Consider the following 20,806-nt stretch of genomic DNA (forward strand, 5'->3'; position numbering starts at 1 on the left):
GAACAAGCATACACATTCTCATGTGTATGAGAAAGATGCTCCGATGTCCTTAAAAGGTCATGGTTGTCATGTATAGTCACATTGGAGGGGCAGGAGGGGGGGGTCGAGGAATCTTTTAGTGACTTAGGGCAGAGGATGGTGCCTTTGCGTCAGGAAGGTGACTGGTGGGAGGAGGGGAGAAAAGGGGAGAATTGACAGGTCCTGGGGTCACGTGGGTGGGGGCTGGGAGGAAGCCAAGGTCAGTGATGTGTGCCAGGCTTCTGGCTGGGATTAGGGCCACAGGATGGTGCCAGTCATGGAAGGGAGTAGGAGAGGAAGCTGGGGAGGGGGAGTCTGAGGATTCAGATCATGACAGGAGGAACTTGAGGTGCCATTATGACACCTGATGGCGGTTAACTGGTGCACGGGCAATACGCTGGGGCTCAGGAGGCGAGCCTGGTTAAGGACAAGTGTGGGGAGAAAAGGCTTGTGATCAAGTTCCAAGGAGCCCCACCCCCCATATGAGAATGAGACCCCACGGACACCGAGAGCATCTGAGGTGCACCAAGGGGATGGGTGGTCCGGGTGGGCACAGCCCCTCAGGAGTGAGGCTGAACACAGCGATGGCAAGGAGCTGCGGGCAGTGGGTGTGGATATTCTGGGAATTTGGCCATTTTGGGGCAAGGGGGAGAGACCTAGAGGGAATTACTGGGTTGATGGAGGGTCCTTTATGTGGGGGTCTGGGGCATGCTCAGGAAACACGAGGAGGGGGCTGGTGAGACGCAGAGGCTGTCTCTGTGAGAGTGGGGGACGATCAGAGACAGGACACTCTTGCTATAGGAGGGGGAGAGGACAGAACCCAAAGCCCAGGCGGCTCAGCCTGGCCTGCAGGACAGGAAGAGGATGGGACAGGTGAGGGCACGGCAGGTGTGAGGGAGATGTCTCTGCTAACTAGAGTGAACATCACGCAAGGCGTGACAGAGGCTTAAACTGGGTGCTGTGGACAAGAGACCTGGCTGCATGGGGCAGGGGGCATGGCGGGACTGCTGGGGAGACAGGGCTGGGCCTACCCCAGAACAGTCAGCCTGAGCAGAGAGCCAGCCCTGCTCTGCTTCCCCCAGCTCAATGCTCGGAGCCACGCCAGGTTGGGCTGCTGGGTGCAAGAGACAGACAACAGACTTGGGCTTTCTGGGGCTGGCCCAAGGGTCCCTAAAATATGCTGCATGCTAGCTGGGCTGGCGCAGGGCAGGCACAGTAGAGGCTGTTGTGGTGTGTGGCATGTTGTCATGCCTCTGCTGGAGCCGCATCCGTTTCAGTTCCCACTTTATCCTGGGTCCAGCACGGGAACAATCTGGGAGGCACCTGAGGCACCCTCACCGCGCGAACCAGAGTCTCCTGACCTGAGACCAGCCCCTCTTGGGCCCCGAGCAGCCCAGCTCCCCGGGCAGGGATGGCACAGAGACAAACACGTCACCAGCGTTTATTGCTCAGCTCTCCCCAGCTGGCTGGCGCTAGGGCTGGGGGGGCTAGGCAGTTGGTCTGGGGGCCCACTGTGGCCACCCTAATGGACCCTGAGGGCTGCTGGTAACCCCAGAGCCTGTCAGTCCTCCCCTTATGCATTCTAGGTCCAAAAGTCCTTGCAGGGCCTGGGGCTATGTCAGACCTGGGAAAGCCACCCCCGAGGAGGAGCAGGACCTGTGGGGAAAGGTCACGTGCTACCTGAGAACCTACCAAGTCCGACATCAGCAGGTAACAGGAGGGAAACGTTAACAAGAGGGTAGAACCCAGGGGAGACGGCGGCCGGGAGCGTGAAGGTGAGGTGGGTGGGGGTGACCAGCATCTTCCAGGCCCTGAGCCAGAAAGGGTAAGGGGAGGCTTCCAGGTAATCCTCCCTCCTGGCGTCTGGAATGCTGGGCGGGGAAGGAGCAGGCCTGTGTGGTAGGTCCGGAACAGCTCCACCCCAAGGGGGCCAGGCTGGAGGGGGCTGCTGTGCCTGGATGGGTCCTCTGCACTCCCACCGCTGGAGGGGAGGCACAAGAAGGTCCGGCAGCCTCAGCCCCGCTGGGCCTTCACTGAGTCTTTTTGGTCACCTTCCGGTTCTTCAGCATCACATAGGTGATGAACATTCCTGAATACACAGACCAGAGAGGCCAAGTAAGATCCGGGCTTGGGGCTGCTGGGAGGCCAGACGGGGCAGGTGCCCACGGAGCCAAGCACCTGCCCAACCACCCTCCAAGGCCACGATCACCTCCCTGGTCAGTCAGCAAGTCACACACCCACCCCCGTGCATTCAACGAACACCAAGGGGGGCCCACACAGGCAAACGGCTACACTTAGTGTTTTAGACTCTACAGGGCACAAGACCCACTCAATGACCCATCTACCTGTCCACCTGTCCACCCACCCACCTGCCTACTCTACATCTCCCACCCACCCCACCCCGCGGTCATCCAAGTGACTCATCCAAACCACTTTCTTGGGCACCAACTCAGTGCCACAGCCTGGCCAGGAGCTGAAAACATAATAACAATGACAAAGACCCAGTCCCTGCCCCACAGAAGCCCACACATAAATGCTGGGAGAGAGAGAGAAGGACAGAAATCACGAGCCAGTGATGACAAGGGGGTGAAAGGTGACAGTGATGATGGTGGTGGTGGAGGGAGCGGGGAAAAGGGAGACACCCCATGAGGGCCATCCCATTTGAAACTAATGAGCCTGAGGCGTGGGGAAGACCAGAAAGGCTACTGACTGGCAGCCTGGAAGGATGAACAGGAAAACCCTGGGGGGTAAGCTGGGGGCCAGGGGCCTCAAGCAGGTGTACTGCAAGTGCTGTGGTGTGGAAGCATGTTCAGGGATGGGATTCCCAGACACCCTGCTGGGGTGGAGGGAGAGATGACTTACCCACAAACAGGAGCAGCAAGAGGCCGACGGCCAGGGGGATGGTGACAGCATAGGCTCGGGGCAGAAAGTACTTGTGGATGACATGCTGGCTATCGATGAATGGCTGGTGTGGAGGACAGAGCTCTGGTGAGTGTTCCCTGTGCCTGGCCCAGCGCCTCAAGGCCAAACACGGCCCTTCCTCCATCTCAGGTGCTAAACGCCCCCCCCCCCCCACCCAGTCAAAGCACTGGGACAGCGCCTGCTTTAAGATGATGGTATCTAGGGTGCCTGGGTGGCTCAGTTGGTTAAGATGATGGTATCTGGGGTGTTGTGGTTGGTTTCCTTCATTCACTCACTGAATAGTTGTTCACTGTACACTTGCTGGTGACTGCCCTAAGGTGGTGTGGGGGACCTGGCAATGAACAGAAGACGAGGGCCTTGCCCTAAGGCACTCACAACCCTACGGGGGCAAAGGTGCAGGAGAAATCTTCAAGTAGGCTCCAAGATCTTCTTTACTAACATTTCCTCCAAAGTTCTGCAAGTTTTTGCCCTCCAAACACACTGCACTTCTTAAGCAGTCATCAACAAAGATTCCCACAAGGAAAAAAAATCCTAAAAGCCCTCACAAGATCTCTGGGCACTCATCACGCCCGGGGGGCCAGCAAGATAACCCAGAAGGTCCAGAACTCCAAGCACAGGCAAAAGCGAATCAGTAACAGTGCTTCACGGTGTACCGCCCCACCCTTCTTCCTGAGCTTTAGCTTCCTCATCTATAAGCTGGGACACCTCTGCCATCGTCCTCGTAGTGCTGTTCTGGGGATATCGGGAGATGAGGGCGGGGAAAGCACCTGACACAGTGTCTGGTACTTAGTAGCTGCTTAAATGATGCTGGGGTCGAAAGTCAGACACGGGGGACTGGGGGGAGCACACATACCAAGAGAATCACCCAGGCCGTGTAGTAGGTGAAGATGATCAGGCTAACGACGACGAGGCCGAGTCCCACCACCTGGTCTGTCCCCGTGGCCTGGAGGAAAGGAGGGCTCAACAGACGAAGGATCTCCCCATTCGGGTGCACTACTGGCGGGTGGCGTCGCAGCCTGATTCCGCTCTTAGCTTCCCATTCACTCAACAGATGGAGACAGGCCGGACCCGGTATCACTTCCTAGGCTCGGGGAGTGCGGGCCACGGCGTTTTCATTCTTACGGTGCGCCCGCGAGACAGCAATCCGGGCTCCCAGTGCCTAAGTCCGGACTCCCGGGAAGACCCCCTCCCAGACTGCCCCCCTCTAGTCCCTCCCCCAAGCACTCGGCCCAGAGCTCACCATCTCTACCGCGTTCCCACTCCCGAGCCGCAAGCCACAGCCAGATCTGGATCCGGGCCCTTCAGGCCCTGGGCCGCAGGGCACGCCGGGAGTCGTAGTCTTTAGGCGGGCCGGGATTACGTGGCCCTAAACAGGCGGGTGCCGCCTCCCGCTTCGCATGCCGGGAAATGTAGTTTCCAAGGGTATCCTGGGTCGCGCTGTTCCCCGACTCTCCCTAGGGAATGGAATCGAATGGGGACCTAGATTGTCTGGCATTTGTGCGTCAGTCCTGCCGGACTCGCCCCAGAAGCAAAAGTCCATCTCCAAATATCCCAGGAGGCAGAGCCAGATGGCGTGGGAGGTTAGAGGTCCCAGGTTTCTGATGGGGAAAATGAGGCTCCGAGAGAGGTGAAGACTTGCAGATCACAACTCGAGTCAGTGGTGAAGCTGAGATAGGAACCCGCGGACCATACTTTCTAGTACCGAGGCCCCAACTTGTCTGTCGATAGGGATGCAGAGTGTTTGTTGCCCCACCTGGGGTGGGGATGGGGACGCGGGCCCAGATCCTCAGGTTTGGAAGACTCCCATTGGCTGTGAGGGGAGCGCCCCTCACCATCACCTGGCTTCCTAGGGAACCCTTCCAGTGTCTTCTCTTCACTGCAGGGATGAGGTCAGGGGTTTAACCCCCAGCCCCTTCCTTCACCATCTGCCTTTTTTTTTTTTTTTTTAAAGATTTTATTTATTTATTTGACAGAGAGAAATCACAAGTAGTCGGAGAGGCAGGCAGAGGGGGGGGGGGGGAAGCAGGCTCCCTGCTGAGCAGAGAGCCCGATGCGGGACTCGATCCTAGGACCCTGAGATCATGACCTGAGCCGAAGGCAGCGGCTTAACCCACTGAGCCACCCAGGCGCCCCACCATCTGCCTTTTGAACCCTGGGTGTCGCTGCAGCTCAGCGAGCAGCACAGACAGATCATCAGAAGGGCCCCCCATGCAGGTCACCTCCCCAGTCTGGAAGTCTTCCCACAGCTTGCGGGGCTGGCTATTCTTCATCCATCAGGTCTCACTGGCATGCCACACATCCTAAGGAAGCCCTCTCACAGCTGGGCAGAGGTTCCCTCCTCCATCCACAGCCCCCAGAATGTCTCTGTGATAACGCTTGTCATCATCTTAGCTCATTTCCTTGTTGATCTGGCCTGTGAGCTCCATGGGTATAGGGTCTGCGGTCACAGCGGTATCCCTAGTTCCCACATGGGGAGTGCAGGAGGGGCAGACACACTTGCAGAGATGCGTTAGAACCAGGAATGGCTTGCTCCTGCTGGCAGCATGTCTCTTTGAGTCACCTGAACCCATCTCTACGGGGACTGCACTCCTCAAAGCTGATAGTAACAATTCTTCTTGGCCTACAGCTTAATGCCATCCCTCTCATCTCACGACAGACTTTGGGCTCAGCCAGGAGCCAACTTTCCCCTCCCCAGGTGTGCTGTGCAGAACAGAGGAAGAGACTCAAACTCAGCCTCCAGAGTTTAAAGGGGCCAGAAGTGGGTGTCCACCCGGAGGAGGGGTGCAGACAATGCTACGCTGCAGCAGGGAGGAGCCCTGGAGGTCTGGTCCCTTCTGGCCTGTCCACAGCCGCTGAGGCTTCCTGCCACTTCTGAGCTAATTAAAGGCCAGGCTGACTCTGCCTTTCTGAGCTTGGCAAAGTTGTTGGCTCCCCTCTAACTTGAGAGTGTTGGGGGCCAGAAGGGAGAGGCTTAGACCTGGGGACAGTAGTGGCCTGGGACTTGAAAGTTGGGAACAAACTCAGCACGTCCTGTGCCAGGCTGTACATCCACTTTCTTCTTTCAACCACAGGCCCATTTACAGCTGAGGAAACTGAGGCTGAGACAGTTACTCGTTTCAGGCTGACTGCTAGAACTTGCTTAGAACTTGCTTAGAACTTGCACTCCATGCTTAGAACTTGCACTCTGAGACCAGAGCAGCTACGTAAGTAGGTGCAAGGGTGGCAAGAAATTGCCCTTCTGGGTCTGTTTCCTCCCTGGGAACCTGCAGTAGTAAAGGTGGTAATGATTGTGATGGCAGCCAGGACACGGAGGACCCTGGCCACCTATATCCTTCCCCATTCCCGGATGTCAACCCAAGCATCCGGCTTTCTTCTGATGCTGACCATGCGGTAAGACAAACAAAACCCAACACGCCGTAACAAACAAAAACTGCAACATTTAATTTTTTCACCCGAATCAAGACATTGACACTAGGCTGATTTCCCCCTTACAATGTGATTTTCTACAACAGAAGCCGGGACAGAGATACAAACACAGCCCTCTGAAAAAGGGGTAGTGGTGGCGGCAACATTCTGTTAGAAAGGAGGGGAATTTTTTTTTTTTTAAGACCAAAAACAAAAACAAAAAATACCAAAAAACCAAAACCAAGACCCCACCTCACCCCCCACCCCCCCATTCCCCAGCTCAATAGAGAGGAGAACATGGCGGATCTCCATCCAGGCAGATCACACCCTGTGGTCCATTTGGGGGGACCAGAAAAAAAGTAACCTAAAAATATTGTAGACTTTAATTTTCTTTAAATCTCCTAGTAAAAACGTTAAACTGTCTTTCAAGAAGATTCCAAACTGGCATTGCATAGACTGATTCCTTTCCAAAAATACCTCTAATATAGTCTATCTTTCTCTACATATAGAATTTTAAGTCCAGGAGCTATGTGGGCCTGGCGGGAATTCACTGAGCTTGAAGGGACCCAGAGGTCAAAGAAAGGGCTCCCACATGGGGATGAGGCTGGGGCTCCAGGCCTCTGGCTCCAGCTAGTGTTAATTTGGATGTGGTCAAATTCTCAGTCCAGTCACCCTGGCCCACGGCCTGGCAGGGGAAGCTGTGGCAGGCTCTGTGTCCTTCTGGGGTGAACTGTCAAGCCCAGACCATGCCTTGGGTGGGACTGGGGTTCCTGGTTTGGGGGACTCCCCAACAGCACCAGAGCTAACTGCTTTATGTCTGAAGTCCAGAACTTTGAGCCAGATCCTAAATACACCCTGAATGCTCTTCCCCACTGGGCTGAAGTCACGCAGACACAGAAGCGGAGGAGTGCTCTCCCATCTTCTGGGGGTCACTTCATCTGGAAACAGCAAGGCCAGCTCCCTTTTAAAGTGCCAGATGCCTGCCAGGCAGGAAGGGACCTGCAGGGCTAAGCAGAGCCTTCTCCAGCCACAGCAAATGCTCTGCCCTGTCTCAGCAGGCAGCTCCGCACATTCATTTTCTAAGAGTTAGGGGATTAAAAACAACAACAAAGAATCCTAGAAATGCTCTGCTCCCAAGGCCAGGAGGTTCCAAGACAGCAGCTCCAACTCTTGGCAGCTGGAGCACAAGGGCAAGGAGCCCTCCCAGCCTGGGGAGGACACCCCACTGGCACCCACACCCCTTCCAGGGAGAGAGCCAGGATTCTGGCCCCCCATCCAGGTCCCCAGCCCTGCTGGGACCCAGCCAGTAGGTATGGAAGGGAACAGAACCACCTCCCTCACCTGGGGGAGGAGAAAATACCAAACTGTGAAATTTAAAAATTAAAAAAAAAAAAAAAGGAAAAGAAGGGCAAACTTTAAAAAAAGAAAACCGATACAGGACTAGGTAAACACCAGCCCGCTGGGTTCACACAGAGTGAGTGAAATTTCAGAGTGGCAGGGAAGTCTGTCCAGGGACTGGTGGGCAGTCAGAACCCACCTTCAAGCAAGTAAGGAAGACTGGGGGACGGGGGGGCTGACATGGCAGAAATTTAGCGAGGGGCGGGGGCAGGGCCAGACTGCTCCCCGCCTCTCCCCAGCCCAGAGAGAGGGATGCTTCCAGAGGAGGGCTGAGGCTTTTCCGGCCCAGAAGCCAGCTCCAGGCTGGTCCAGTCCCAGCCCACCTGCCTCTCCAGCATCAGCCCCAGCCTGGGCTAGCTGACCCTGCAGGGACAGAGAAGGGGCTTTGCTTGCCAAGCCCAGCCCAGCCCGACTGCCGACCTCCAAGGATTTGGGAGGCACCTTCCCTGGCTTCCTAGGAAACCAGCTGCTCAGGATCCAGCCCCAAGCAGAAAAGAGCCACTATCAATGCTCAGCATGGGTGTCAAGCCTGGGCTGGAGCTAACCAGGGGAGAGGCAGTGCCACGTTCCAGCCGGGCTGCTAGAGGCAGGCGCTGACCGCACAGCAGGCAGTGCCCAGAAACCCTTATGAAGGGCTCAAGGGAAAGGCAGACAAGGGCCGGTGGGGCTGTGCTGGAGGCAAGCATGTGCAAAGTGCAGGCTGCCAGGGCAGCAGGACAACATTCTTTGGGGGCGGGGGTCTCAATCTGGAGTGTGGACGGGTCTGAGGTCTTGGTTCCCAAAAGAAGGCCGCCAGCGGGTCCTCAGGGACACGGGGAAGGAAGAGCTGAAGCACTAAGCAGTCAGAGGGCCGTGGTGGCGGGATTCTGGGGATGGACTGGCCCTCCCAAGGGCGAGGGGGCAGTGGAGCAAGGCCCTGCTGGGGCATGGCTAAGCCAATGCTCCCGGAGTAAGCAGGGACACAGGGCGAGAGGCCCCTCGGTCACAAGCATCCCTGCATGTAGGTGCTGTTGCATGTCCTCGACGAGGGGCCAGTCTGGTCTCCAGAGGGGCAGGCCTGGCCATCTTTGGTCCACCTGCTTCACGGACCTGCACCGTCCTGCCCCCTAGTGGTTCAGAGGAGAATATTCACAGTGGTGCCCGGGGCCTGGCAGGCCAGGAGGGTCCCGGGATGGATGGGAGGACAATGGAATGATGCGGGGCTGGAGTGCATGGAGGAGGCACAGATGAGATGCGGCGCGGATGACGATCCGAAGGGGAAGGTCCCTCGTGGAATGATGCGGGCTTGAATGCCCGCAGAGGCAGGGCCCTTCTCCAGCGTGGACACCCGCTCCTCAATGGCTTTCAATCACAACAGGCTCATAGACTCCAGAGGAGACCCTGTGGGGGAGGGGAGGAGAAAACCAGGTCAGCTTGTCCTCCCTGTTGTTCTTCTGGGACAGGCCCTGGGAACGACTTCACAACTCGGCCCCGTGAACCAACTGGCCCTGCTTCACAGAGGGGTAAACTGAGGCTCAGAGAAGTCGAGTCACTTGCCCAGGGCAACACAGATGCCAAGTACTAAAGCCTGTGGGATCTCAGAGCTGATGCAAGCTGTGCCTGAGCCCGTCCTGAGCACCAGTGTCTGCTCACTGCACCAGAGATGGTGCCGCACCCATTCTCATGGTAACCCTGGCAGGCAAAGTCTGAACCCTGCCCCGTTTGACAGATGAAGAAACTGAGGCAGCAGAGGGATGATGAAGCTCACCAAGAGGACAGAAGGCTGGCAGCTCTTCTTTCTGCTGAAGCCAGACCCACCCACAGGGTCATGGACATTCAGGGATCAGTGTGCAGCTCTGCTAAGACCTTGCTCCTGATGAAACCGGTTTCTCCCATCCCCTGAACCCGTTTCCTCACTGTCTTAGGGAGCTAGGGAGGGGTGTGTAAAGCTCCAAGGAGGTGTCCTCTGTTTTCCTCTTGCCCACCTCCCGGGGGACAGCCCAGGAAGTCACAGGGAGAGGGTGGCTGCAATTTTGAACCTTGGCCAGCAGGTGTCAGCATAGCAGCACCAGAGGGGAGGTTGGGCCCCTGCGCCCCAGACCTGCCCAGCCAAGTCTCCACACCACCACCACCCCAGCCCCCCACGCTCCCAGCATTATATGTTAAAGAGCACTTTCCTGGCCGCTTCAGGGGAACAGGGGGTTACGGCTTTGGCACAGCTCCTCTACTCACTCAGTGAGGCAGTGGACACGCTACAAACTCTAGCGGAAGCAGCAGCTTCAGCCGCCACACCCGCTTATGTAAATATCATGCAGGCACGAATCTGGGCTGCTCACTGCTGTATCCCCAGCACACCTAGCTCAGTGCTTGGTGTGTGGCTGGTGCTCAATAAATATTTATTCAGTAAATTAAATGAGTTGTTCTCGTCATCATGTTTAAAAGTTCCCAGATCCAGATGGAAGGGAAAAGCAGGTCCCAAATAAAGACAGATAAAGCCCAGGCGGTGCACCGGGCCCTGTGCTAAGCCCTTTCCAAGCCACCCTTGGAACCCTGAGAACCAACCCCAGGCTGCTGTCCCAGGTTTCTAGAGGAGACGGTGTGGTCCGTGACATTTGACAAGCAGGGAAACTGAGGTCCAGAGAAGAGTGAGTGCTCCCAGGTGATGCTGTGTTGGAAGGAACAGCTATTCAAAGCCAGGTCAGCGTCTACCATGCCTGGGCTCTCAGCACCGAGCCCCATGGCCACCCTAGGGACCCATGCCCAAACGGCGCACCCTACCTGTTGGCCAGCTGGATGCCGCTCAGTGTGGTGGAGCCGTCGCGGCTCACAAACAGCCGGAGATTGCTGTCTGTGGGGACACAGGGAAGACAGAGGCTGAGTGGGGCAGGGGCATCTGGGATGGCCCTGGAACAGGCAGCAACGTCACCCAGGCCTCCCTGTGTGGGCAGCTTACCCTCGGTGTTGCTGCCGTCCGTGAAGTCCTGGCTTTGCATGATCTTCTCCACAATGTCATCTGCGTCAATCCGAGTGTCATCTACCCAGGTCGGGTGGCTCTCCACAGAGTCCTTCTTCCTCCTGGGGTGGGGCAGAGTAGAGTCACAGCAGTCCGGCTGGCGACAGGTACGAGGGCGACCATGGTAAGCCCGTACAGAGCTCAGGCTGCTCTGCGTGCACGTGAGAACCTATTCCCTGTCGTGCTCTTGGAACCCTCTCCTCACCCGAGGCCAGGTTTTGTGGATGAGGACGTGGAGGCCCTGACAGGTTAGCTGACCTGAGCCTCTGAGAGGCCGCGCCACAGGTAAACGGGGGACGTAGGTCACGAAGCCTCCCCCGACAGCGCGTGTCTGTCAGGCCCAGGCTGTGCCCTTCGCGTCCACCCATCGGCTGAATCATCGCCATCCGACCCTCTGAGGCAGGACCCTGTTGTCCCCGTGCTACAGGGAGGAAGCGGAGGTTCCGGGGGTGCCCAGGAGGGGCCTGTTCTCCAGGAGCACCAGGCAGCGCTGCTCACCGGAATGAGCGATCGGACAGATGTGGCCGTGGCGGCCGCGGGGGCTTCTCGGGGGGCCGGTGCTCGCGCTCGCTGCCCTCGGGGCCCTCCACGGTCATGCCAAGGCCGCCGGAGGTGCTGCTGCTGGTGGACGTGTTGCGGCGGTGCGTCAGGTCCGAGAGGCTGGAGGAGCGCGAGTGTTCCGTGCTGTAGCCTGGCGGGCATGCGGGGAGGCCCGTTAGTGGGGGGCCGGCAAGGCGTGTGGAAGGCCGGGGGTGCGGGGCCAGGCGGGCACTCACCAGAGATTTTGGACTGCTGGCTGGCATAGCTGGAGTTGCGGGAGTGGCCGGAGTGGAACACCTCCTCCGGGCTGGACAGGTTCTGCTCGGGTTCCTCTGGCACCCCTGGAGAGCAGGGAGAAGGCGGGCTCAGCAGCGGGCCAGCCCTGGCCGTCCACACATGGCCTCTCACGCAGTCGGCGGCGGGCAGAGGGGGGCACGCTAGGTGCTTCCCGCTTTACAGACAAACCCAGAGGCCCTGCTCCCACCACAGTCCACCCCTGGAGCCCAGGTCGGCTCATTCCACAAATATCTGTGAGGACGTCCTCTGCATAGTGCTGTAAATAGGAAATGGGGTGTCACGGGCCAGCGGGAAGGGAGAGTGTTGAATGAAAAATGACCCCCAATTAACCATGCCTGAAATGAGATGAGTGGTACACAGCAGGCAGCAGTGTGGACTTTGACCCAGTCTGGGATCAGGGAAGATTTCTAGGAGGTGGCTTAATGGGAGGCCTCATGGGAGGGAACAAGCCACAGAAGGCATCAGGAAAGGGGCCTTTCTGAGGCTTGAATGAGCTTAGGTCAGTGTGGAACGAATAAGGGGAATGGAGAATGGCCGACCATCCTGTCGCAAGTCACCCGTAAGCCCAACTTCAAAACAAACTTCCCAGCACTCGCCAGCAGGGGGCGCAAGGGACCTGGTGTGTGTCGGGGTGGTCCACTCTGGGCCCCATGAGTGGCTGCCTGCCCACAACTTCTGGTCATAAGAGGAAGAACTCATCTCATCCACCCCCCTCCTCAGAGGAGAACACACCAGGCCCCAGGCTGGCCCCTAGGCCTGCCTGGGTCCTCACCCAAAGCACAGGGTTTCTCAAGACAGGTGCTCCACGGGGTGGGGCGGGGGTTGCAGGAGGAGAGGGCTAAAAAACCAGTCACAGAGGCATATGGGGGCTCAAACCCCACAATGCCTGGGAAGGTAGCTCCTTGCCCGCGGCCCTGCGTCTCTCTAATTGCTGTCGTGGTGCAAATTAGGGTGGCGCGTGCCGCCCGGCTCGCTCAGCAGCTCGGGGGCACTGTGCCTCCGGGCTGAGTCCACCCCCAGGGATAGAGTACAGGGGCGGGGAGGGAGGGGGGGGGAGGCTGGAGCCTTCTCCTGGACCATCTCCTCCCCCTAATCGCCATGCTGTCTCCTCTGCATTTTTTATAATGTTCATAATGATGACAGTTTAGTAGAAACCCAACGCTGGGAGATACCCAGAGAATACAGAATACAAACTGTGTGCCAGGCAAGGGCACACTCGTGCACTCGGCTCAGCTCCACAGCAGCCCAGGCTGCAGGGGCTGCTGCTGCCCCTCTAGTCGGCAGTGGGGGTGGATGCTGAGACCGGACAGGCAAGACAGCCAGGCATGGCAGCACACCACCCCCCTGCCGGGAACCCTGCCCCACAGCTCAGGCTCAGCTCAAGTGCCAGCTCTTCAGTGCCAGTCACCGCTCCTGTCCCACCTGCAGGTGACATGGGCTTATTTACTGTTTGACTCCTGTCTCTCCTGCAAGATGGAGCCTCAAGGTAAGGGCGCTGCTGTGATCCTGGGGACCAGCATGGTGCCCTGCCTGTGGGAAGGGCTCAGACGTGGGCCTCATGGAAGCACGGATGGACATAAACACCATCCCACCACCCGTGCTCAGTAAGCATCCCCCCCGGGACCTGGGGAGACGGAGACGAGCCTTGGGCCATGGGGAGGCACAGGGAGGGCAGGTGCAAAATGATACCTGAGTTGAGGATGGTGGGCCTCGTCTTGGGGGGCCGGGTGCCACTGCCACTGCTGGTCCCACCGCCCTTGCGCGTCAGCTGCAGGGAGGAGTCCTGACCCGGGATGGAGATGGACTTGGCGGTGGACGGTGGCCTTGGGAGGACAGATGGCTGTGATTGGGGTGCCCCATGTTCGGGGGTCAAAGACAGAGGAGGCCAAGAGCCCCGAGGAGGGAAGAGTCCCTGTGTGGCACCCTCCCAGCCTGCGCCCACACTCACGTCTTAAAGCAGGGGTCTCCGGAGAGCAGAAGCATCCCGATGGTGACCTGCACAGAGGGAGAAGTCAGCCACACGGCACCCACCAACCTGCAGCCGGGGTGCCTCCCCATGGCCCCGCTGTTCTGGCTGCCAACAGGCTGGACTCTGATCCTGTCCCTGCCCCTTGCTAGACCTGGCAAAGCCATGGAAACGCACTAAGCCCCATTTCCTTAGGTGGAGGCGAGGACCAGTCCTGGCGCCTGCCTCCTGGGATAGTGGAGAGGACAAGGGGAGATGACGCTCTGCGTGGCTTAGTGCCCGGCACACAGCGCAGGCAGCATTAAAACTTAGCTACTGTTCCTCCAGAACCACGGCCAGGAGAGAGGCCACAGTCCCTCTCCAGTCTTAGGTTCTTCTCACAGCCTGAGAGTGGGCGTGAGCTCCACGCAGCAGGCAGGGAGGAGGGAGGTTCACAAAGCCCACCCGGGTGGGGAGGGGCTCCCCAGGTATAACACAGGGCACGGGAGTGGGAGATGGGGTGCACACAGACTCTGACAAGGGGGGGAGGGGTGAAACTTTGTTGAGTCAAGTAAAGCAAGAAGCCACCAGAAATTCAACACCCACTTTGGGCAGAGATTTTGGCAGTGGTCCGAACGAGGCAGGGTTGGGTCCCCAAGTCTGGGCCGAGATGGAGTGACAGGAAACGGGTGATAGGACAGGAAAAGGGGCTCATATCCCACGGTCGCCACTGACAAAAATGGAGATCACTGGGCTGAGAGTTTTAAAGATTTTATTTATTTACCCGAGAGTGAAAGAGCGAGAGAGAGAATGTGCACAAACAGGGGAGGGGCAGAGGGCAAGGGAGAGAAACTCAAGCAGACTCCACGCTCATGGCAGAGCCTGACATGGGGCTTCGATCCCTCGACCCTGAGATCATGACCTGAGCCGAAACCAAGAGTCTAATGCTTAACCAACTGAGTCACCGAGGCACCTCCCCGCCCTGTTTTTGGGGAACTAAACTCTACGTCCAATGTGAAGCTTGAATTCATGACATGAGGTCCAGAGTCGCATGTTCTACTGACCGAGCAGCCAGGTGCCTCCTGAGACTTTTTTTTTTTTAAACTGAATTATTTCATCTGGCGGTGATAGCAGCCTTCAAGTGGGGGATGGCCCCAGGCTGCAGACAGGGAAGTGGCACTCAGACAGACTCCAGGGGAGTGAGGACCCACGGCACTGCAGACAGGACGTGGGGGAGCTGCCCCGGCAGCTGAGGCCACTGAACCCCCTCACGCCGTGATTTGCCTACGGGTACACAGGGTCACTGGGGCGAGACTGAAAGGCCCTAGCCCCCACCAAAACTAGCCTCGACCTTTTTGGGTGCCTCTGGTTCCCTCTGCGAAGGGTCTGGGAGGCTGCCGAGCCCCCCGCCGCCGCCTGCTGCCGAGCTCTGCTTCAGGCACAAGCGGCTCCCTCTGGGTCAGCTCGCAGAGGTGTGGTTACGCCAAGGCTGTTTTCTCAGGTGGAAGGGTGAGGGACAGGAAGAGAGGCGTGCTGCTAGCGGCAGACACCCAGATACCTCTGTCCTGAGAGACCCGAGAGCCAGCGGCCTGGACAGAGGGAACTGGAAGGGGGCACGTGGCTGGGCTCTAGGGGCAGACACACCGGTTTGCCCCGGCCGCCCCTCGGCCGGTTCTTCCACTCACTGATCCTCCCCTGCAAGCTCGGGCAGCCTCATGTCACATGGGGCAATGGCTGGGAGCTGGACTGTGAAGCTGAGCAGCTGGGGGTCAAGTGTCACCTCTGCCTGTGACCCCAGGCAAATGATCTATCTAACCTCTGTGCCTCAACCCCCTCCTATGCAAAACTGGGTCCAAGAGCAGACACTACACCCCATGGGGCTGCTGTCTGGCACCATGAGATGAGAGGTGGTGAGCGCTCAGGGATGCGCATTTCAGCCAACCCTTAGCGAGACTGCTGGGACGCACCCCGTCCTGGATTAAAGATGGGGACATGAGGCCAGTGCAGCGCCAGGCTTCTAAGGGTGGTTTCCTGGCCCTGGGACCACATCTTCCCTGTGTCTAGGAGGGGCATCTGTATTTTTTTTTTTTTAAGATTTTATTTATTTATTTGACAGGGTGAGATCACAAGTAGGCAGAAAGGCAAGTAGAGAGATAGAGGAGGAAGTAGACTCCCCGCCAAGCAGACAGCCTGATGCAGGACTTGATTCCAGGACCCCGAGTTCATGACCTGAGGCTCAACCCACTGAGCAACCCAGGCACCCAGGCATCTGTATTTTTAACAACCCTCCAGGGGACTCTGATGAGGAGCAAGTTGGCCCCTGCCCCTTGGTGGGAGGGGACAAAAGAGGGGGCAGGGCCCTGGTACCTTGAGGATGGAGTTGTCCTGACGAGTGTTCTTCGTGTCATATCCCTCCAGCAGGCAGCAACGCACTGTGGAGCCTGAGCCTGCGAATTCGGCCAGGTTCAAGTCGGCAAAGCCCAGCTAGGAGGGACAGAAGAGAGTGTGGGAGACTGCAGGAAATGTGGGTGCCCAGCAAGTGGCACAAGAGTTAACTTGGCAGCGGGGGAGGCAGATCCCCCGGGCCCACCCCACAGCCCAGACTGAGTATTGCATAATGGCACCCAAGGACAGAGGCTGGTCTGGAGCTCACATCCCTGAGCCACACAAAGCGCCCTTTGTGCAACATCCCAGAGTGCACTGGGGCAGCGCCTGAGATGAAAGGACATTGTTGTCTGTGACACAGAGGCATTGTTCCCTGGGAAACAAGGCTGTGCTGTGGGAGCCGCCAGGCCAGCGGGCGGCGGGGGAGGGAAAGCCCGTGGGAACTCGGTGTGGGGGTGGGGGTGGGCAGGAGGGCCTCACAGAGGTTGGAGTGAGGGGCTTGTAGGAACACCTGGCTGCTCCTGGGATGCAGGCAGAGGCACCAGGGATGCACAGGGAAGTGGTAGCACATTCGAAAACAGGGTATTGGAGCTGGGAAAGCCTTCGAAAGAAGCCAGGTCTCCAGACCTTGGGTAGGAAACTGAGTTGAGGTGGGAGGGTGCTGGGATTAGGACAACCAAACCAACAGGTGGCATTTATTGAGCACCTACTACATGCAAGTCTCTACTGCAGAGTTTAGGCACACACAAGCCAGAATCAGAGACGTGGCAGGTTCGAATCCCAGCCCTGCCATCGAGTCAGAGGGACCCCCATTTGGCAGGGAAGGAAACTAAGGTTCCAGTGAGGAAGTGATTTGCCCAGGGCCCCACACAGCCCAAGACCAGGCCCAACCAGTGTCCAGACCAGCCACCCTCTGGGCCCCAGCTTTCTTCCCTGGAAACTGGGGGCAGGGCCTGTCATGGGTGTTTGCTCACAGGACAGAAGGGAAGGGCCTGCAGGTCTGACCTCTGCCGGGTGCCTGGTAAGTACCTGCTGGGTGGAGGTGGGAGGCCACAGCTGTCTGCGCCTATGTGACCACGGGAGGAGAAATTTCCACTCTGGCGGCACCTTCCACAGCCAGTTGTAGCCACCCTGCCCTGTTTCTGGAGAGGGCCACCAGCACCCGGGCCAGGGCAGAGCAGATGGCCCAGAACACAGAGCTTCCTGAGCTCCGGTCAATGGGAAAGAACACACCTTCCACGCAGGGCAAGGTGAGGCAAAGGCATTTCCCCTCCGGGTAGTCTGAGTTCACCGCCTGCTGCCAGGCCGCGTCCCAGGGGCCACAGAGGATGGGCAGTATGTCCCTACCAAGAAGGGGGTCTAGGGCAGAGCGGGCTCATTCAGAGCCAGAGGCAACCCCTGCAGAGCCGCCTTCTCCCACTGGTCCCCATGGGTGCCGAGCAGACGGCAACAACACAGATGGGCCACAGCAGGGGACCAGCTGGGTGCCTGCCACCCAGCCGCACAGGGGGGCATGGCCACAGTTAGAAAGCAAAAGGGATCTACGAAAACGTGCCCACGGCTTACTGGCAAGTGAAAACCACGCTGCAGAATCTGTTTAGAATAAGTCCCTTTTGTGTATGTAAGAAGCCTACTGTCTGTGCGCACACAAGTCCACACACGGGGGCTCATTTTCCGTTCTTCCAAACCACAAGCGCGTGGGTTTGACTCACTGCTCTGTGCATACATCATAATCTTCTTTTCCTTAACAGGTCTGGGAAGACCTTAACGAATCCAAGGATGGGGTCTGGGGAGGAAGGCTGCAGAGGAGGGTGTGGAAACTGCCCCTTCCACTCTGAACTTCTGTACCGTTTGTGTTACAAGAAGCCCAGAGTAGTTTTGTACTAAATGCAAAGACTATCAATAAAGATATTTCTAAGAAAGAAGACATCTGCAGAGCTGAGTGCCTCCTGTTTGGTGCAGAGAGGGGCTGAAGCTCTTCTCACACCTCTGATCTATCTCACTATCCCTTCCCAGCCCCACTCACCTTGGAATAAGCCTTCCCGCCTTTCAGCTCCTGCAGAGAGAGACAGAAGCAGCAGCGTGAATACAGAACCCAAGGGACCTCATGTGTCTCCCCAGCACCTCCGCCCCGAATCTCACTGCTGGGGATAAGTCAAGCCAAGGAGCAGAGGGGCTCACTCCTTGCCCTCTGGAGGGGACAGGTCAGGGGACGGGGCTAAAGCCATTGGATTGGTGGCCTCAAACCCCCAAGCCCTAGCCCCCAAGCCTTACCTTGCGCACCGACACGCGGAAGATGCAGGGGTCCAGCAGGCCGGTGGCTGGGTTTGCACTCATCTTACACACGAAGGTGAACCTCTTCCGCCACCGCACACAGTTCTCCTGCACCTCCTCCCTGCAGGGCAGACAGAGAGGTGAACACAAGCGGGCAGGTGAACACAGGTATCAGCGACAGGACCGGCCTTTAGGGATGAGGCAGAGGAGCGCCGAAGAGCTCTCACTTTTTACTTTGTATCACGAAGTGACTATATTTTCATAAAAAGGACACGCTTGTATAGTGTTGTAAAAACAACAACAAAAACGTAATAAAAAAATGAAAAAAAAACACAAGGTAGGGGTGAGGTCAGGCAGAGGGGAGGCTACTCCTTGTCCCTGCTTCCAGCACTGCCCTCTCAGTGCTGCCCTTGTTCTGTGGCTTTGGGGGGCTCCTTCCTCTGCCAATACCTCCCTGGCCCCTGGCCATTCAATCAACCCTCACAACAGTCATTCCAAACTGGCCCCAGAGCCCATTTTACAGATGAAAAGTGAGGTAAGCTACTTAGTGCCACCCAGTCAGGAAACAGCTGGCCTTCTGCTCAGGGCTGCCTGGCTACGGAGACCCCTTCTATACCACGAACAACAACAACAAGGTTAATAGTAACAGTAACACCGTCTAAGGCTCATATCCCGCTTCCCCTGTGCTAGACAGCACTCATGGCACTTTGGCGGCACTGCTCCAAGGGCCAGAGACCCATAATCACACCAATCCTTCCAACAATTGTCTGAACAGCTACTGCCATTAGGCCAATCCCACATTCACAGACACCGGGAGCTGGAGCCAAGACGCTGGCCCGAGGCCCACTGCACGCACAGCAGAACAGGGACTTGAACCCGAGCCGTGGGCTCCCAGTGCCGCATGCTTCACTCTCACCATACCAGCCTGAGATACCAACTTGGGGTCCTCAGCTTCCCGGATGGTAAGTGGGGAGTTGGTCTTCAGCCCAAGTTCCTTCTGCACCTGGGGGGGGAGGGTATTACCACACTGAAAAATTCAGCAGCCCCGTAACAGGGCCATGCTTTGTGCCCTGGGAGTGAGTGGAGCCTGACCCAGCTGCTCAGCAGGATCTGACAAGTTCCACAGCCCCGAGCAGCCCCCGCCCCCCACGGCCCGCCTGGCAGAGCCTGTGCTCAGGAAGGGGTGACCGCGGAAGGGACGGGATGGCGCAGAGATGTTATCTCCTGCCCCATCATCCCATCTAACAGGACTGGCCGTGTTGGACAGCTGAGGAAGTGACCGCTCCACATCCCGGGGACCCCGGGGTCACAGGTTAACTGCCAGACTGCGGCCCGAGGGGAGGGGCTCAGCACAAATGCGGCAGCGTCTGACACGGGCATGTTCACTTCGCACACAACCCTGATGGCAGGCTCTGTGCACCCTCTTCCACAGCTGAGGGCACTGAGGCTCCAAGAGATGGCCCCAGACCACACCCCCAGAGACTGACAACGCAGGATCTGAAACCAGGACTGTCCCACTACAGTCGGAGGGTTCAGTCATCCCCCTGGTTCTCGGGCTCCGGAGCCTGGAGAAGCCTGGCAGGCAGGATGCACTGGGGATTCCGGGCCCGAGACTCGCCCCCGAGTCTCCAAGGGCCAAGTACAAGTCAGGCTCCGAGCTTGCAGGGGACTTGATTCACAGATTAACACTGACAGTTACCCCCGTGATGACTCAGTGTCACCAGGAGAGCGTGGAGGGAAAGGGTGAGTCAGATTAGGTGACTGGCCGCAGGGAGGTGACATTCAAGCTCAAAGGGGAACGAAGAGAGGGGTGTAGCCGGGGGGGGGGGGGGGACAGTTCCAGGCAGAGGAAACAGCGTGAGGGAGGAACAAATATGCTTTTGGTTTCCATGGCCTTGCCCCCGCTGCGCCGAGCCTCTATGAGGAGCCCCCTCCTGACTGCACACGAGGCTCCTCTCATATCCTGCCAGGGCTGTAACAAGGGGCAGCAGGATGCAAGTCAGGCAGACTTGGGCTCCCAGCCCTCACATCCCTGAATGACTCAACCAGGGCCTGACTCTCCACCCTCATGGGTAAAACAGGTACACCACCCACTCATTTGTGGGCACCTGGGAGCACCCGCAAGCCCGGCCTGGGGAGTCTGTGAGACGTGTCTCATCTGGTGAAGACACGGGGGACCCCAGCAACTCCCTGCAGCCCCAAGACTGAGAACTAGCACAAAATGTGAGGGCCAGAGATGAGAGGGAGACAGAGAGGGCCCAGCCTCCAGCAGACAGGGACTGGGACGCTGTCAAGAGCAGTTGTCACAGGAGGAGCCACAGCCCTGGGCCGGGAGCATCACCTGACCCAACCTTGCTGGTTCCACCCATTCATTCAAACATGTGCCCGGTGCTGTTCTATGCACGGGACCCCGGCAGTGACCAACTTACACTGTGGTGGGAGGAAAAATAATGAGGTCAAGCAAACAAGAAAAAGTAGTGCAAGGAGAGAATTAGAAATCTCTCTCCTGGTGGACACTCTGATCATGTACATAGAAAATCACAACGAATCCACTAAAAACTATCGGAACACAAGAGCTTGGCAAGGTTTCAGGATACAAGATCAATATACAAAAATCAATGTTCACTACA

At 57.8% G+C, this 20,806-nt stretch overlaps 2 protein-coding genes and 1 long non-coding RNA gene across 3 annotated transcripts in view; 1 reads left to right on the forward strand and 2 right to left on the reverse strand.

Annotated features, from left to right (window-relative positions):
• Positions 1-1,443: 1,443 nt before the first annotated feature.
• DPM2 (dolichyl-phosphate mannosyltransferase subunit 2, regulatory) lies at positions 1,444-4,281 on the reverse strand. Its single transcript, XM_082695725.1, has 4 exons — positions 4,181-4,281; positions 3,794-3,883; positions 2,881-2,983; positions 1,444-2,107 (listed from the first exon to the last, which is right to left on the reverse strand). The coding sequence occupies exons 1-4, from the start codon at positions 4,181-4,183 to the stop codon at positions 2,049-2,051; spliced, it is 255 nt and encodes an 84-aa protein (XP_082551851.1). The 5' UTR covers positions 4,184-4,281; the 3' UTR covers positions 1,444-2,048.
• Positions 4,282-6,357: 2,076 nt separating this feature from the next.
• Positions 6,358-20,806, reverse strand: part of EEIG1 (estrogen-induced osteoclastogenesis regulator 1) — a 34,126-nt gene continuing 19,677 nt past the window's right edge. The window contains exons 2-11 of the mRNA XM_082695726.1: positions 18,177-18,297; positions 17,929-17,958; positions 15,885-16,001; positions 13,521-13,567; positions 13,262-13,395; positions 11,512-11,616; positions 11,234-11,426; positions 10,676-10,797; positions 10,501-10,570; positions 6,358-9,123 (exon numbers count right to left, since the gene is read on the reverse strand). Coding sequence (XP_082551852.1) covers positions 9,078-9,123; positions 10,501-10,570; positions 10,676-10,797; positions 11,234-11,426; positions 11,512-11,616; positions 13,262-13,395; positions 13,521-13,567; positions 15,885-16,001; positions 17,929-17,958; positions 18,177-18,297 — 985 coding nt within the window. The 3' untranslated portion in view covers positions 6,358-9,077. The remainder of the gene's footprint in view (positions 9,124-10,500; positions 10,571-10,675; positions 10,798-11,233; positions 11,427-11,511; positions 11,617-13,261; positions 13,396-13,520; positions 13,568-15,884; positions 16,002-17,928; positions 17,959-18,176; positions 18,298-20,806) is intronic.
• On the forward strand, positions 17,065-17,824 carry LOC309846583. The gene is made up of 2 exons (XR_014302001.1): positions 17,065-17,152; positions 17,654-17,824. It is a non-coding gene; the product is annotated as an uncharacterized lncRNA (long non-coding RNA).

This window comes from Mustela nivalis (genome assembly GCF_964662115.1).
Source record: "Mustela nivalis genome assembly, chromosome: 13".
Taxonomy (NCBI): domain Eukaryota; kingdom Metazoa; phylum Chordata; class Mammalia; order Carnivora; family Mustelidae; genus Mustela; species Mustela nivalis.

Excerpts from the sequence above, each read along its gene's own strand:
- DPM2 (XM_082695725.1), bottom strand. Across the intron at positions 2,984-3,793 it reads CGGCCTGGGTGATTCTCTTG|CCATTCATCGATAGCCAGCA; the intron begins GTATGTGTGCTC and ends CCTCCACACCAG. Across the intron at positions 2,108-2,880 it reads CTTGCTGCTCCTGTTTGTGG|GAATGTTCATCACCTATGTG; the intron begins GTAAGTCATCTC and ends CTGTGTATTCAG.